The sequence below is a fragment of the Heloderma suspectum genome, chromosome 1 (assembly GCF_057233095.1).
Source record: "Heloderma suspectum isolate Gila_16-S chromosome 1, 16-S_ref, whole genome shotgun sequence".
Classification (NCBI taxonomy): Eukaryota; Metazoa; Chordata; class Lepidosauria; order Squamata; family Helodermatidae; genus Heloderma; species Heloderma suspectum.
The window spans coordinates 173,695,151-173,713,103 of NC_139458.1; the positions used below are offsets into that span (position 1 = coordinate 173,695,151).

Below are 17,953 nucleotides of genomic sequence, written 5' to 3' on the forward strand. Positions count from 1 at the left end.
GGCATAGCTCTATCTTCACTTCTTCCCTAGAGCTTGACACAACACTGCCCCCCTCATACCTGCTGCAGGGCTTTCAAGGAAGTAGTGGTATGATAAGCAACTGCACTGAGAAACAAGATGTATCCACAATCACCACTCAGAAATGTAATGTTTGGAAGACCCTGGGGAAGGTGCTGAGCCCTAAAGAGTGATAACTAGATCTGAGCCAATGCTTCTCAGAAGACTTTTTCTCAGAAAAGTTCAGAGATTTTTCTTTCCTTTCCTTCCCCACCCCTAAAAATAAAAGGCCACTTTGCAGAATTTTCCCAAATGTTTTCCCAAACTATTTTGTTGTGGTGGACATCTCTCTCCCCAGCCTCCCGGCCCAATGCTCCGGAATGACACTAGGTATGGTGTATTGTGATAGATGCAAAATCAGAGCTAGACTGCCAACAAAGTTGCTGCCGTTGCCACTTGCAGTGGTAGCGCACAAAAAACCCAAACATCGCTAGGGAAAAAAGAAAATTTGCAAGTAGGGAGCTCCTCTGCCACGAAAATTTCTCCTACCTTGAAGAAAATTGGTGAATTCCCACCCCGCTTTTCTATGTCCACAAATAGGATGAAGAAGTTCAAGAGGCCACTTGTGCTCAGCTCTAGTTTCCCCACTACAAATGTAAGAAAAACCAAATACAATAGTGGAAGGCACTTTTGTTTCACCTTAGCTCTTATATGTAATTTTGCAGATATATTTTTGATCCAGTGGTACAAACCCTAGTGCGGTACTTTTAATTATACACACAATTCCCCTCTTCTTCGACATTCCGCAGAATGCTGATTATGAATTAGAAATGAAATTTCAACAGTATATGGCGGCCTTCGTCAACCTGATGCCCTCAAGATATTGTGGACTACAACCCCCATATTCCCCAGCAAGTGTGGCCAATGGTCTGGGATGATGGGAGTTGTAGTCAAGAATATCTGGAGGGCTCCAGGTTGGAGAAAGCCAACATAGAGATTTAGCTGCAGGGATTGGATTGTGGTGTGCTGAAAATACAGCTGCACGGTATTTGGCTCCCTCTTGTGTTTTCTGTTTTCAGTGACACTGGCAATGTTCCAGTCTTCCTTTCCTATGCTTCTTTGCCATTTGTCTTTATTTAAATTGTTTTTAGGCTGTTTTCAAGAATAAAACCCAATACAAATAAGGACTGTATTGCATAAAGTAAGTATCGGATCCACAGTGAGCAGCACAGAACATACCATGAACCAAATGGAACCTTGGTATAAAAGAGCATCACAGGACATATATTGCTACAGCAAGTGTGTTTCTCTGGCTGAGCTGTTTACACTGGTCGACGTTTTTCAAGACAAGACTAGAAAACCTGATCAGTGCTGTGTGTTTGTCTTGCTCATTGAGCATCCGACTTCACACAGCCACTTCTACATCAGGGCCCTCAACTGCTCTGTACCAGCTCTGTGCAGACCTGGGCAATTCCTCTAAATTATATTCCACAGTGAAATTCTGGGTAATACTAACCAACAAATGCATTCTAGAGTTTGGGTGCAAGACAAGAGATGCAGGTAACTGATAGTGGGAGGTACAAATCTCTTCCTGAAAAACCCAATTTTCCTGCATACCTAAATCCCACCCCTCACCCCACCGTATCCATGTAACTTGTCTCTAGGCCTTTTGATTTTGTGGTGTTGGTTAATTGCATCTTAGGTCAATGAAGAATATCCCTGATTTGCTACCCTGGGTTCATCCTTTTGGGGGACCTTTAAAACATGCACTGTGAATCCATATGACCCCTTCTCTACCAATGTTTTATTTGTCTGCAATTGGAGGCAAATGCAATCCTTGCATGGGGCCAATTCATTCTCCATCACTCATTATCATTATTTAATATTTCGAGTGCCTAAATCTCAGATCAGCAACTAATTTGATGGAGAGCTATTTGAAGTCTGAAGAGGGGGAGCCAGATGGTTATATATAACACCACAACTATCTGCCCTGAAATTACCTACCATCACATTCCTTTATTATAGCTGCCCTTCCTTCCATATTTCTTTCATCTCTGGATTAGTCATTGGGATGGGGAAGGAAGAGAAACAGCCAACACCCTGAGAAAGATCAGATTTTGCCCAGCGGGCCAACACTTGTTGGCCCCCTAGTGTGAAGTGTACTAGATAAACTCAAACACAATTTAAGATAAGGCAGGTTAAGGGGACAACACAAGAGATACTCAGGAAAGGAGGCTGGTTCACCTACTTGCAAGGAGATGTATGTGAGGATAGGTGTCCCAGCCTGTTGCTTCAAACATTTATTCTTTATTGTGTCCTGTCGCTCCTTGTTCCTGATATTTACGCATGTGTATTGCATATTTTCCATTCTTATAACAATTCCTTCCCTCCAACTCCCCCCCCCCCCGCTTCAAGTGAACTGAAAGGTAGGGAAAAAAACAACCTCCTAGAAGAAAAGGCCCGTGATATTAGTGACACATTTCCAATTTATTTTTCCTGATTCTCCATACAAAAACACTGTATTAGAAGAAAGGCAGATTTGAAACAACTTTACAGCACTGGTCTATCAAACCAGCTTTAATCCAGTGAAACCAAGCTACATACACAATAGAGATATTTATAACCAGTTTTCATTGTAAATAAATATTAAGAAAAAATATCTACAGCTGTCTACAGCTCTTATACGACAAAACTGCCTTGTGTATAACAAGACTATGGAAGTTACCAGTATTAGAAAGCTTACAACTAAACAGGAACATGCTGAGAATATTAGGCTATTTGGTCTACAGAAAAGGTTGGGGGCTGGGGGGAGAGACTTTAATGAAGTAGGGCTGCTCCGTAAGCTATTTACATTTGTAGTGAGTATTGATGTTCAGAGGGAGAGGTACAAAAGGATATGTCATCTATAATTTTAAAAAAGTATGTTGAGCTGTGCCACTTTCATCACTTCTGTTGTCCCACTGCTGTCCATTCACTGTCATGATGTTTGAGCTCACACTTTATTTCCAGGGCAGAACTATTATACTTATCATGGTACTTCCACCAAAAACATCAGCCCCATGCCAAGTTCTCCCGTCTCTTCTTAACCACCTTTACTGCTTCTGTCACCCAATGATATGGAGCAGGGATGGATGGGGAAACACATAATGCAGATTACGGGCAAAGAAAGCAACCCAAGGCTGCCATGGGGGGGGGGGGCAGTCGCCCCATATCATGCATAATACCTAGGCCTTCCCTTGAAATCACAATAACTGCCTACTATCTCCAAGGCTGTTTTGTGACATCCCCTGCCATTTTGTTCACTTGTTGGGAAAATTCATAAACGTCTGAAGAGGATCCTATAATATCTATGTGAGTTGGGTATGGCATAACCAGAACGTTTGGGTAGCGGGTGCCAACCAACTCACATGCTCGCTCACGTCTTCGTTTCTCAGTTCTGGTGGAGCCCTCCTGAGGTAATCTTTCTTTGCGCAAAAAGCCATGCAGTTCTGCGGAAAAATTCTCAATCATAATTTTGGCATATTCTAACTGGCCGGGACCTGGCTTGGTGTTGTCATCACTGAGGTAGATGGTGGTAAGCTCACCATCTACAGATTCAGAACTAGTGGCACCACATTTTTCTAGACATCTTTGATAAACTCCATGTCTGTATTTTTTCATGTAGTGATATACATCTGTATCGAGGGCCACAATTAGTCCCTCCTTGCTTGTACTTTGAATAAAATTATTTCTTGGCTCCAAGGAAAATCCACTGTTTGTTGGCTTCGCCACTGGCCTATGAACCGCTGCTCTTTCTCTTCCCTCACCATGTTGTTCTGAAAGGGAATGTTTGATTTCTAATAAAAGCTTATTTTGGAGGATACGAATAGATGAAAATGGTCCCTGCACAGTTATATGCCCATTGGGGTGCAATGGCCCAAAGCTCAAACGTGGGAAGTTCTTCTTAAGGTCTTGCACCAGATCTTCCAAGTTGTATTTTCCTCCGAAAGTGGACAAATCAAGGATGCATGTTACACAGGTAAAAACCTAAAGGTACAAAACAAATGGGAGATCATAACTGAAATGCAATTCCAGGTTTTTAAGTTTCAGGAATATTCATGCCTTCTGATACTTGCCACTCTCATCTCTCCACGCTCTCAGTCAATTCTTTTCTGTGAAGTGTGAGATCATAAGCCCTGTGGCAGGGGCATCAAACCTCTTTCAGTTTGAGGGCCAAATTTAACTTTGGGGAAGCTCTTGGGGACCGCTTTTCAGTGGCAGGCAGGCCTGAAGGCAAAGTGGTGAGGCCAACATACCAGAAATACCAGCATATCTAGCTTAAATCTCTTACTTCCGGTAACTCAGCCTTAAGAGAGGCATTTCAACCTTTTAGAATGGGGTAAAAACTGCTAGGAAACCACCAAATGATCAGCAGGCGGGGGAAAGGGGCACAGCCATCTGGGGAACCCCAGAAAGCCTGACTGGAACCCTAGGTGGGCTTAATATGGCCTGCAGGCCTGAGGTTCATCACCCATACGCTAGGGGAAGACTAACTGGGTTGTCAATGTTTCTACTCTAAGCATGAATAAGTATGGATCCAATCCCATAGCCCTATTCAGGCATTCAGTTTGTTCCCATTAAGGCATGCAACACAAGCCCCGGCCCAATGTTTCCGCATGTTCACTCCCTAACCTCCCCCTGTTGAGGAGGAAGGTCTGAAGAGGGCTGCTATTCAAATTCACTTGAAAGCAAGTAGAAGCTTCCATGCAATCTCAAACCCTGTACCCACATCCCCACCCCACTTTTTGCCCTCACATGAGCAGTCTGACTCATGTGAGGGCTCATGTGATTACACAATCATGGTTATCTTTCTGGAATTTGTCAGATGTCAAACAGACATGGAAGACAAACTCTGCTAAGCGGTATATAAAAATGAATTTCCTTCAACATATTAACTAAACTGGACAAAATCAAAATAAAGGATGCCATGTTAGATTCTCCCCCTCCACACATCACATCCCACCACTACCCTGATACTGAGCTATTGGAATAATGTGGTTTTAAGCTTTCATCGTTTATACTGTTTTATGCTCCACTCTGTAGTTTTAATTTTTGTGAACCACCGAGAGAGCTTCGGCTATTGGGTGGTATAGAAATGAAATACAAAATAAATTAGGAAGGTTCTCCCTTTCTCTGGGACATCAGTTGTGTCTGAAACTGGAAATGGGTTGTAAAATGAAATGGACTCTGGTTCAGAAGATTTTTTTAAAAGATCTTGGTGATAATGGGTAGTATCCGATGTTAGTCCCACTTAAAGTAGACCCACTGAAAAGAATGGGACTAGTTAGTCAAGACTAACTTAAGTTCCATTCATTCCAATGAGTCTACTCTAAGTAGGATTAATGCTGGATACTACCCAATGGCTACAAACCATGATGGCTATATATTACCTTCAGTATCAGAGGCAATATGCCTATGTACAGCAGTCACTGGGGAACACGAGCGGAAGGGTGCTCTTGCACTCATGTCCTACTTGTGGGTTTCCCACAGGTGGCTGGTTGGCTACTGTGTGAACAGAATGGTGAACTAAATAGGTCTTTGGTCTGACCCAGCATGGGTCCTCTTATGTTAATGAGGAAGAAAAGCTTAGTGGAATGACTTTCCTTTATACCTGAGTATACTGGGCTGGCTTAATAGGTCAGAAAGTAATTGCCTCTCTAAATCAGAACTAGTTCACACATGCGTTCACTTGATTATACTTGACAACTCACAGCTGAATGTGTGGACTTGCTCCACTGGAATAAAAGATTGCATCTGAGGTGCAAGTGAGATGTAAGTTCTGCCTGTAGCATTACGTTTGTGGCTGCTTAGCCATACATGCAAATCAACGCTCGATATCGTGGTCAACAAGCGATGCCCATGCTTATGTGAACCAGCTCTTAGACTGCAGACAAACCCTGGAACATTTCTGACTGCTGCTGCAGTGCAGTGCAGAAAGCTTTCTTGGACCACTTGGATTGATTTTAACTAGCTGATACTGACCTGACAGTTGGCACTGGAATGCTATACTTTGGTCTTTCTTCTTCCAGATTGGACACTGCATAACCAGGACATGTGAGCTGTTCTTTTTGGATAGCAGTGCTCAGCTACAGAAAGTTCTGTCTCAATTAGACTAGATGATCTGCAAGTTCCTGTTCCTGTTCCTGTCTACTTATTTTATATGACAGGCTAAAACTAAGAGAAACTGACCCCCTGGCAAAAAGAGCTACTTGGTCAGACATGTCTCTTAATGGTCAAAGGCCCACATGCAGAGCAGTGTAGGTTGATTCTCAAATAAAACAACAAGCAGTTATTACTTACGCTTTCTCCATACAATGACACTTTCAAGAGATAATTCTTGCGTAGCCTCTTGTCCTCTAGGCTGTGTTCACCTTTCGTGAGAACCTTCTCTACAACTGAGAAGAAATTCAGATTTTGTCTGGTTTTTTGGTGGGGGGGAATAACCTGATTTTCTTGCTTCCCAGCTTTCTTGCTAACCTGATGGCTGGAAAACCCACCAGTGGGTGTTGTCCCACCTCCCCCCACCTTCTTGATGGTTTTACTTTGGGATTCCTCCCACTGCTCAAATGTCTCCTGATATTTTATGCATTGCACAAAATTGTTCAGAAGAGAGAGACAGCAGCCTGTCTCTTTACAAGATTAATTGACAGCGATTTTATTCCCCCAAGGCTTGGCTGCAAAATTTTCATCTGCCAGGCAGCGTGTACGTTTTATTTTCATGCAAGTATTTTGAACACCCACACAAACACTCTTTCTAAAGCCTGTTTGCATTAATATACCTGATGAATGGCAAAAAAAATCCTATACACTGAGCCATTTCAAACCAGAGCGTGCTATGTATGTCAAGGTGGCTAGAATGCAGGAGTTTACAGAACACGAATTCTGCTTTATAGTTAACAGTCTGAGCTTCTATTTCCTTCCTTTGATATTACCTCGTTTATCTTCAAATGTTACATAGGCCACTCCTTTTGTTGATGTAGGATAGGCGACGTCCTCCACATCTCCACCATTATTCTTTGCCTTTTGAAAATGAATCATTAGTATGTCAGCCATTATGTCGTCGCTGAGAAGGCCATCTGGAACTCCAAAGACCACGATTGTTCTTTCTGGCTTAGCAGCTTGCGCAGTAGCCTGTGAAGAAACACATGGAATGTTGAAAGCACAGGTTAAGCCAGTTGACAACTGCCTCTCTATCTGTTTCCTATCTTTAAGGGACATTCTGCCTTAGCGAGATATCCAGTTTGCGCTAAGACCACATGTACACTTCCCGCAATCGCTTTGGATTCTCTCTGGAAAAGAAGCAGATCCTGTTTCACCACTGAAATAAGTAAGGATTTTATATGATACCAGTCGATCTGATATCGTTCAGACAATCAAGGACACTTGAAAAGAACAGCAGAACATTTCCGGAAATTTATGGAAAAGAATAAAAAAATATGTTCCAGCTGGTTAAAGGGAATGCTCAATCTAGAATATAAAGATCCAACAGCCAATGAATTCCTACTACAATATTATACACAGAGGAAACAGAACTGAATGTAAACACAGAGTTGGATGCACAGAACCTTAAAAACTATGGACAGGCCCCAGGCCTATTAAGACCATCATGTTTTGTTTTATTTTATTTCACATTTTATTTATTTAGAGCTTTTCTACACAAGGCTGTTAATCAGCTGTATCTACTTTTGATTCTATTGCAGAATTGAGATCCGAGCACTACATGAGGAGCGTTTCCTTTCCTGCTTTTTCACTATATAACCTCTAGATGGCACTGTGGTATAGCGGAATAGCACAAATACACAAGAGGAAATTGCACTTTCTTTGACTTTCACAATTAAATGCCACTTTTTCCCTGCTCTAAAAAACTTGTGGAAAGTGCTGGATAGGCACAGAAGTGAAACTGGAGAGTCACAATGTCATCTAAAGAACCCATAAACAACTGTGTGTAGGGAATGATGAGCGCATGATACATGATTCATGTCAAAAAGCCCTTAGAGTACTTATATCCTGCCTTTCCTCCAAGGAGCTCAAGACAGCATGCATGGTTCTCTTCTCCCTGTTTTATCTTCACAACAAGCCTGTGAGGTAGGTCAGGCTGAGAAATAGTGACTTGCCCATGGTCACCCAAAGGGCTCCATAGCTGTGCGGATCTGGGTTTTACCAGTCTTAGTTCAGCACTCTAATCACTGTACCACATTGGCTCTGAAGTTTGCTATCCCACCATATTGTTACATCACAGTAGGATACCCTAGACTGGACAATTAAATTAAAAGTTTATTACTCACATGTTCATATTATATAAGGTGGTATAATACTGCTTGCAAACTTGTGATGCTTTTCCACTTAATTTTTTATTTTTAAAAGCAATTTTATATGTATTTTAGTGTGGAATCTAGAGAATTGCTGAGGAACTTGTTTATATTCCTTAGTTTTGTATTCACTGCAGTATTTACTCAATCAAGCAGTTGCTCCTGTTGCTGACACAGAATAGCTTTGCTTAAAAATTAGTTAAATAAAACAAAAACAAAAAACTCAGCCAAGTCTGGAACAGTTACTTTTAAAATATTTCAAAAATCTAGGACATTTGCTAAGTATTCATTAATGCTTTTCTAAGGGAGCAATTCGATGAGCACTAGACACTGTCTAGAGGGCCATAGGATATGCTCTTTTCCAGGAACCGATCTCGGAGCCCATGCTCCGAGGTCAGTTCCCAGAAAACTGACCTCCCCCCATGTCCACACTGCCTCGGCGGCAGCGCAGAGAAGCCCCGTCCTCTGCTCTTGGAAGAGGAGCGCGGAGCGACTGAAGAGGATGGGGCTGGGGGCGTTCTGGGGCTGGGAGAGCAGAGCTGCGTGTACAACAAATCCTATGTGTCATACACACAGCCTCCTCTGCCAGGCAGCCCCCCTGAGGCTAGACAGCTGAAAATAGCTGTCTAGCGGAAAATAGCAGGGCAGGAGAGACGCGGACGGAACGATCCCCCCCATGCCTCTCCTGCCTTGCTTTGGATAGGCAGTCGCCTCCGAGTTTGGAGGAGGCCGCCTATCTTGAGAGGAATGCGCCCTAAGTTATCGATTTCTGCTTTCCAAGTTATCTATTTCACAACAATTTGAAACACAAGGTTCCACTTTGCTTGTGTGCGCATAGCATTCTTCTCTGAACTGCCTTTTTGCCTAATTCCTATTCAGCGGAGTGGGGGAAGGGAGGAATATTTGTCTCCTCAATTCCAGTAGTATTTTTCTGTATCCATGAAACACAATGTAACATACATCAAGTGTAACATATATCAGCATAGTTCTATATTGACTGAGCAAATCCCAGGCTACGTATATTGAAACCCTGAAGTGCAGGGGCCTTGTTGTACCTCCACTGGAGAGGCGGGCGGAGTTCCATGGCCCAGGCATTGTTACCAAAAAGGCCCTGTCCCGTGTCACTGCCAAGTGCACTTCTGACAGTGGTGGAACACAAAGCCAACTTGGTTGGGTGGGAAAGGAGGAGCAAGTTGAAAGACAGCAATAGCACACACACACTCGCAATCAGGAGTGGCTTATGCCAGAAGTGATTGTGTAAAGCAGCCTTCTCCAGCCTGGTGCCCTCCAGATGTGGACTACAACTCCCACAATCCCAGGCTATGGGATTATGGGAGGTGTAGACCAACACATCTGGAGGAGGATGTGTCAACCTGGAGGAGCCCAGGTTGGAGGAGGCTGGTGTCAAGAGTTTTGTACATAATTCAGCATGTCAATTCAGAGGCATTCATGGGAAGAAACTGTCAATAACTGCTGACATCTTGCAACCTAAGTCAGCTTTGAATTACATCTCTGTACAAGGTACTTTTTTTTACCCCTTTGGAATTCTCCTTCAGAAAGGAGACAGGCCAGTGCAGTATTGCAAGCCCTGCTGAGGGAAGGCTTCCCCCCATGCCTTAACTGACCGCTGACCATCACTGTCTACCAAGGAGTGAAGAAACAGACTCAAAAAGACAGCACAGCAGCCCTATCCACAAACTTTTAATCAAAGATGACACAAGGCCTATTTTTAATAGCCTTCACACCTAAAAGTGCTAGAAGCTATTCACTTACATAACAGTCGTTGTCCTTAGTATATTATTTATCTTTCCCCTGAAATGGTGCCAAATGGATTGACTCTATTTTATTGTCATAGCCTACAAACCTCATGGGAATGGTAACTTTTTCTGCTGCTTCCCAGTAGCAGAAAGACAGAAGAAAATTAGGCTGTTTTTTTTTTTATTTTCTTTGACTCAGAGTTCTCCTTATGCCAATCAGAAAATAGAGAAAATTAAAAACAACCCTCTGTGACTATGTAAGCAACAAACTGATGTAACGTGAATAAGAGATGACCATAAAAATATATCTAATACAAATGCATTATCATGGAGCCTCTGATTACCTGAAACCCGATCTTGAGACTGGCTAGTCTTAAGTCCTATTCAGGCAATCCGGCTGACGCGCTCCAGTACCATGTGCGTGGGAAGGCATGGCGACTAGTCCAGCCCCAGTGTTGCATACTGCGGACTATTCTCACCCCACCGTCGTCCACAGGGAGGAAGCCTTCACGTGTACAGTTGTATGTGTGACGGATTCCCCGCCGCCTGGAATTCCACCCAGCTCATGCTGGTTGCACACAGCTGTACACATGAAGGCTCCCTCCCTGAAGCTGTTCATGCTGCATGCACAGATGCCAGATGGCAGGGCTAGCTGGAGTGGGCGACGGCAGGGGGAGCACTCCCCGTTCACATGCTGATAGCATGTGTGAGCTGGGGTCACCTTAACAGGGCACTAGCGAGGCAAATATGGGATGGAAAACTAGAGATGGAAAACGAGCCTGTCACACGTGACATACTCTCTCTTACCATCCTTCCTCACACTCCCATTAATAAAGAAAAGTGAGTTCTGTGAGGGAACCAGAAGCAGCAGACTTCCTAGGGAAGATTCTGCCCAGGATTCACTGCCAGCAACAATCAAACCTGCTCAAATGTACAAACAAAGTCAAAAACCAGGGGATTTTTGAGGCAAAAAATCCAAACGTTGCCACCTTTTGCAGTTCAAATAGTAATAAATGAAGAGGCTGATGCGGTATAATTTGTGTATTTGGATTTCCACTATGCCAGAGTAAATCCATTAGCCTTTAAGGTGCCGCAAGACTCTTTGTTATGGTGTACTTGGAGTATTTATGCCCCACCCGCCGCTTCCCAAGGCTCTCAAGGTGGCTCACAATACATTTAAATTACAATAAAACAAACGTTACTAGGGTGGTGCAAAGGTGTATACAGGCTTTGTCCTAGTCATTGATGTGATCTTGCAAGCCTCTTCTTATGTTCATATGGTCTGAATTCAAAGCCTTGAAGGGGCTGGGGTGCCTCAAATCTACATCTATAGAAGGGGTTCTAAAGTGTCAATGCCATTGTTCACGTCACTATGCTTCTTCCTAAAAAAGGAATAAACCACTGGCTTGTTATTGTTGTTCAGTCGTTCAGTCGTGTCCGACTCTTCATGACCCCATGGACCATAGCACGCCAGGCCTTCCTGTCCTGCACTCTCCCGGAGTGTGCTCAAGTTCATATTCATTGCATCGGTGATGCTATCTAGCCATCTCATCCTCTGTCGTCCCCTTCTCCTTTTGCCTTCAACCACTGGCTACTCTCCTAAAAAAAGATATCAATGGATTCAAGAAAGAATGCAAGAGAAGTAAAAGAAAGAAAAAAAAGGAAGGTTGCTGGAGTTTTCTTGAGGCAATGGAACTTTTCAGTGAGATAGTCTAGATGGAATGAAATGCCACGACATATTGGACTCTTAAAACTTCCCATGAGGTAGCTCTAATCTCATGAAGAGGCAGCCTATACCTATGTGCTAAACTAACTGTTAACATTTCCAGTGCGTGCAGGTCTAGTGTCTCCTGATAATAGTTGGCCTACTATATGGCTGGGGACTATAAAGGATCAGCACTTTGGAGGGCTGGGGCTGAAATGCAGGAAATATTTAAGGTTAATGATGTCAGATTCTGCTCTCTAACCAGGGATACATTTGCATTAGCTGTTTTTCATGTGACAGTATCCAAAGGTAACACAAGCAACTTGTGTGGGCAATGTACACATCACCATATATCCTGTCCCTATTAGTGCCCCACTTATTACTTTAGCAGAAAAGTACCACATAAAACTGGAATCAATCTCCACGCACTGCTTCCACACATGTGTGTGTCTTACATCTTGCAGTATCTCCCACCCAGACTACTGTCCTACCACACTTCCTCTAAAACATTGCACATTCCCACATTCATCCATCCCTACCAACAGATACCTCATTTGGGAGGAGCTTTTTCCCCAACACACCCAAGATACTTATTAATCACAGAACTGGAGGATTCTCCCCGCACCCCGTTTTTTTGTATTACAGCAAGGTTAAGTCTGTGATAACGCACAAGCACATCTGCATATATTTTACTTTTTTTAAAAAAAATGACTGACCCAAAGAACAGTCAAGGACCCCAAGGAGAGGAAGCATATATGTACAGGGAAAGCATGACGGGCAACCCAAAACAAAACATAAAGGACTTCAACAGACTGTAGGTTATCCTGTTTGTTGTTATTGATCTTATGTAAGCCACTCTGGGAGCCTTCTCCTCTGAAGATTGGAGTTTAAAATGCTTAAATTAAATAAACAAGCAAGCAAGCAAGTGGGATACAATGGCTAGCCTGCTTCGTTTGAACCAGGTTCCCTCACTGGGGTGCCTTGGGTTTTGTGGCTACAATGCTACTCTCAACTGCTAAGAGAAAGGTTGGGCTACAAATGTGATCTAACAACAACAACAACAGTTCTGGGAGGAGGAGGCTGAAAAAGCGTTCCTGATCTTCCTTATTTCAATTTGTCAAAGAACGATGACGCGTTGCTAGGTGACAACATAGAGAATTATTCTATGCCAGTCTCACCCAACCTGGTGTCCTTCGGATAAGAGGGGAAGGGACAAGCCACAGCTGCTTCCTCTCTCATTCAGTGGTAAATATTTAAGTTACAGGGAGAATCAGCTTATTTTAAAATTGTTTAAATTTTAAGGTGCTTTTATTACTTTATATTGACTTTTACTTCTGTTTCCCCTCTTTTTTAAATTAAGTCGCTGTTCTGCTAGTACAATCATCCTGAAACTTTTCCATCACCATACAACAAAAGTAATACAATACATACACTAATCAATAAGAAGTCTCTTCTCTGAATCACCTAAATAAGATATATACAAGTTCACACACAGTTGTATAGACATTATATGTTTCTTAAGCAAAATCCAAAGCGACTAATAAACAATTTTATCTTCTTTATATATCCATACATTTTATAAATAACTAAGGGAGCAATCCTATGTCTCCTAGACAGCGTCTGAGGACATAGGATAGTTCGGTTTCCTCTCTCTCATAGCTGGCGTGGAGAGAACCATTCAGGCTACCCCTCCATGGTCAGAAAATGGAGCATGGAGATGGGGAGAAGGGGGCTTTCCCAGGGGCAGAGAGGAGACCAGGGTGGCAGCCATACGAGATACCCTATGGCCGCCCCAGCCTCCTTCCCTCCCCCTCGCTGAAGCTTTCACTAGATGGGCAAAATCACCCATCTAACTTAAACGCAGAGTGAGACGCACGAGGCACCTCCCACTCTGTACTGGATACATGTAAGCCTCCACGTTCGAAGGCTTATGTGTACCCATGACAGATCCCATAGGATTGTGCCCTTAATCAAGTTACTGAAAAACAAGATTAAGTATTTGATATATTGCGTTAGCCTACAGAAATTAATAAAGCATGTCCAGTTTTTTACAAATGTATCCCCTTTGTCTTTTTAAAGCAGTTCTAATATAATACGTTAATTTTGCCATCATAGCAGGCCCCATTTTGTCCAACCACTCATACCTATAAGGTGTTATTTGTCCTCTCCACTTTTTTTTGCATATGTGGCATTCCTGCCTTCTCCAAGTGAGAATTCCCCTTCTCTAAGGCCTTTCTCACCCCCAAGCAGAAACAACCTTCTCACACACACTGAGTTTCGCTGCCACCAGGACCTTTAAGGCTTAGGTCCAAGCCTTTACTATCTGCAAGGACACACACACTTTACTTATAACCTTGTACTGTTCCCTTTATACCTTCCCCCTATGGAGCCAAGAGCAAAAGGAGAACGATTTATAAACAAAGAAAGCTTTATTGATTACAGTACTAAGTTGTTGAATCATAAACAGGTAACTCTTAATGGCTTTATCAATATATGTTCTCTCATAAACCATTCTCTAGATCACACTCTCAAACAGTCACTTCACAAATCTCCACAGACCTCTCTCTTTCTCTCTCTCTCTCCCTCCTCAATCCTAAAATCCTAACCCTATCTCTATCAAATCATATCCCTGTCTCTAGCATATCTCTGATCAAACATCTGACATCAAATCCCTATCTGCCTCTCACAGCAAAGCACACAGTATAGCACCCATACTTCACCCCTCCTTCACTCTCTCAGCCAGTCAGCTCATATATACAAATCCACCATTCTTCCTGCCAATCATCTCTCACCATAGACATACTCACCATAAAATACGGAGATGTAAGAGGAATACATAATCATAACCATAAAATTGAAACAGGAATACATTACTATACTTACAGATTATATAGAAACATGTAACCTCACAGTATACAATATTCTTGCTGCAGCCAACATATAAGCTGTTAATTCTTTATGTTGTGGACTAACAAATCCATCCATAAAATTAAGAAGATGAAACAAGGGATTTAATGAAATTTTGTAGCCTAATATTTTCTCCAGACTTTTACTATTTTATATTTTAAGTCGCCCTGGGAAGACCACAGCCTTGAAAGGCGGCTAAGAAATGTACTGAATAAACAAACAAACAAACAAACCCTGGTATCAGTATCCTTGTATCAGAGTTCTGAAGAAGGGATGCTTTTGTATGCTGTCTCTTGTTCCGGAAGCTTTCCACCCTTGTCTTTAAAATAGTTTCCTTTGTTTCAAGCGTGCTTTAGAACCAAACCACTGTCACCTGGAACCCCTTGCAAGGTGCCACTTCACTTCTTATCACCCAGGTATTCTTCTTGCTGGTGTTGTTATTCTTTGGTATCATGCCAACCAGCTATTGATAGTTTTTAACCTTTCTGTATAGGTTCAGGAACATTGCCTTTGGTTTATACCAGTGCAAAACCAAAATTGATACTCAGCACAAACAACTGTTAGGGTGACTCAGACACAGACCAAACATTATTTTAGGGCGCAATCCTATCCAGATAGTTGCCAGCCTCTGAAATTGGAGGCTGCCAACTATCCTATGCAGGGTGGCCGGAGCACAGAGGATCCTCTCATCTGTGCTCCAACCACCCTGCAATTTGGCTAGTTGGGCGATTTTGTCCATCTAGATGCAGCTTTGGGGAGTGGGGGAAAGGAGCCTGGAGACCTGATAGGAAACTGTGTAAAGCAGTTTCCGCAGCCTTCTCCCCTCCCCACCACTGGGGCTGCCCTCTTTCCCCCTTCTCCACACTCCATTTCTGAGTATGGAGACATAGCTGGCACAGAGAGAACTGCGCTGCCTGTGAGGGGGTGGGGAGCACGGTTTCTGTGCTCCAAGGTCGGGGCCCTGGTTGTGATCTCAGATCCAGAAACCAAACAATCCTAAGTCCCCCCAGATGCTATCTAGGGGGAGGAGGATTGCTCTTTTAAGGGCACAATCCTATGGCCACTAGTCAGCGGCTAGACAGCCATAGGATAGGTCAGTTCCTGGGAACTGACTTCAGAACCCGTGCTCTGAGTTGGTTCCCTGAGAACCGACCTCCATCCCCTCCCGCACTGCCTCGTAGGCAGTGCAGATCGGCCCTGTGCTTGTAAGAGGAGTCCGGAGCAATGAAAACGGGGAGTCCCTGGGAGCTGGCCGGGGAGGATGGACGTGCCATTCCAAGGCTTCCTATGCGTCGTCCAGCATCTGCCCCCACCCCCCCGCTCTGACCTCCTGCAGCTAGATGGCCAAAACTGGCTCTCTAGCCACAAATGCAGGGCGGCTGAAGTGCAGAGGGGAAGATCCCCTCCGCACCGCTCCTGCCCTGCATTGGATAGGCGGTCGCCTCTGACTTCGGAGGTGGCCACCTATCCCGATAGGATTGCACCTTAAATGTGTTTCTACCAGCCATGTATTCTCCTTTTTCCTCTACAGCAGGCCCAGGGGCCCAAACCAGATCTTAAAAGTCCACTCTTCTCCCCCACCCCAAGCTAGGGTCCCAATTCGGACTGGAGGGGGGGGCTGCTCCTACTCTAAAGTAAATACGAAAAACCTTCGGGCCCTTCAGCAAGCTTTTTAGACCAGCATAGGAAACGCATGAACAGTTTAGTGAAAGGATTAGAAGAGGCCCATTAATTCGCCTGTTAAACCAAGGTTTCCTACGCGTCAAAATAATACGGGGTTTCAGTCACAGAAAAATGCGCGTCACTTCTACAGCAAACTAGGGCAGCTTTTAAAAAATATTGCAAACTAACAGTCCACAATGACTAATATTATACACATCCTACCCCCCCACACACACCGTCTGCAACAAAACGTGTAATAAAACCCTCCTTCGCATTTGCTAGACCACTACAGCCGCCCCAGTTACTCCGGCGTAAGACAGCTCCCGCCCGGGTTGCTCGCTTGACAATTTGCTGTGGCTGCCGAAGAAAATGGGGGCACAGGAAAATATTGGGGGGGGGGGCACGACAGAAAGGCGGCTACGACAACCCGGAAAAGCTTCCCTTTGGTTTCTTTCTTAGCTGGAGATGCCTGCCCGGGGGCGAGGGGGGGACGCCAAAAAACGCAGCAGGCGCGCCACGCATCTCTGTCAGCAAGCCATAAACGTACAACAACGAAGCACTTGCCATAATGGCGCAGTCCTCGCCGCGCGCAGCTTCGCCTGGGAGACGCAACAGCCCGCACTCGCTTTTGTTTCTCGGAGAGGTTTTCCCTGAAAGCCTGGCAGGCTGTTTAGCGGGGTGCGTGCTGGGAAGTGTAGTTCAGTCCAGTCAAAACCAGGAGAGAAGCCTTAGACAAGGGACGGGCAACTACAAGCCCCAAGTAGCTGCTTTCCTCAGCGGAAGCCTCGCCCACTTTTACTTTTTTCCACGGTAAGGAAAGGGGAAGGAAGAGGCGGGGGGCGCCTAGTGTTCACCTGCATCTTCGTTTTATAGGCAGCAGAAGGGTCTTTAAAAACGAAGAGTGCACTCCAATGCAAGTTTAGGCAGGAAAAAAGGCCTACAACTCCCAGCATTCCCCCGGCCAGCATGGCTAGCTGGGGTGGGGGGATGCTGGGAGTTGTAGGACTTTTTTTAAAAACATGCGTAGGATTGTGCCCTAACAAATTCATTATGGCACAAGCCTTAGTGGACTGGAGGCCACTTCATCAGACGCATGAAGTGTTGAGTTACCCATCTAGTAATTGTTTTATAAAGTTGCGGGTGAAAAGAATGATAGATCATAAAATCTGCCTACAGTATTTTCCCACATTGTGCAAAGATTTGAGAAAAAGAGTATTTAAATTACCCCCAAATCAACAGAACTCCGAGGAAGAACCGGAACAGCAACGAAGCAGCCGCACCTGCTTCTGAATATATAACCTGACTGGCCACAAGGCTCTGTCTGTTGCTCCAACATGGGTAACTATCTGAGTGAATATGGAAAGTGTGAACGGATTGAATTCAACGGCCTTCTAAATAAATGTGTTCTAGAAACTGCATTTGGGTTTTGAGTCTGTTTGTATCTCATCCCATAATCCCAGCTACAGATTCCTAACACAAGGGCTCCATCCTATGGATTGTGCTCCTACTGGACGGAAGCCTGTGATCGCAGAGGCTTCTGAATCTGTGCCCAGCTGAGATTTAAAAAGTTACAGTAA

At 44.0% G+C, this 17,953-nt stretch overlaps 1 protein-coding gene across 1 annotated transcript; it reads right to left on the reverse strand.

Annotated features, from left to right (window-relative positions):
* Positions 1-2,461: 2,461 nt before the first annotated feature.
* RBM43 (RNA binding motif protein 43) lies at positions 2,462-17,013 on the reverse strand. Its single transcript, XM_084810661.1, has 4 exons — positions 16,941-17,013; positions 6,969-7,167; positions 6,337-6,431; positions 2,462-4,023 (listed from the first exon to the last, which is right to left on the reverse strand). The coding sequence occupies exons 1-4, from the start codon at positions 16,941-16,943 to the stop codon at positions 3,256-3,258; spliced, it is 1,065 nt and encodes a 354-aa protein (XP_084666787.1). The 5' UTR covers positions 16,944-17,013; the 3' UTR covers positions 2,462-3,255.
* Positions 17,014-17,953: the final 940 nt, after the last annotated feature.

Coding starts and splice junctions, on each gene's coding strand:
- RBM43 (XM_084810661.1), bottom strand. Junction 6,432..6,968: donor AACATTTGAAGATAAACGAG/GTAATATCAAAG, acceptor ATTTCTTCTCAG/TTGTAGAGAAGGTTCTCACG. Junction 4,024..6,336: donor TGTCATTGTATGGAGAAAGC/GTAAGTAATAAC, acceptor TTGTACCTTTAG/GTTTTTACCTGTGTAACATG.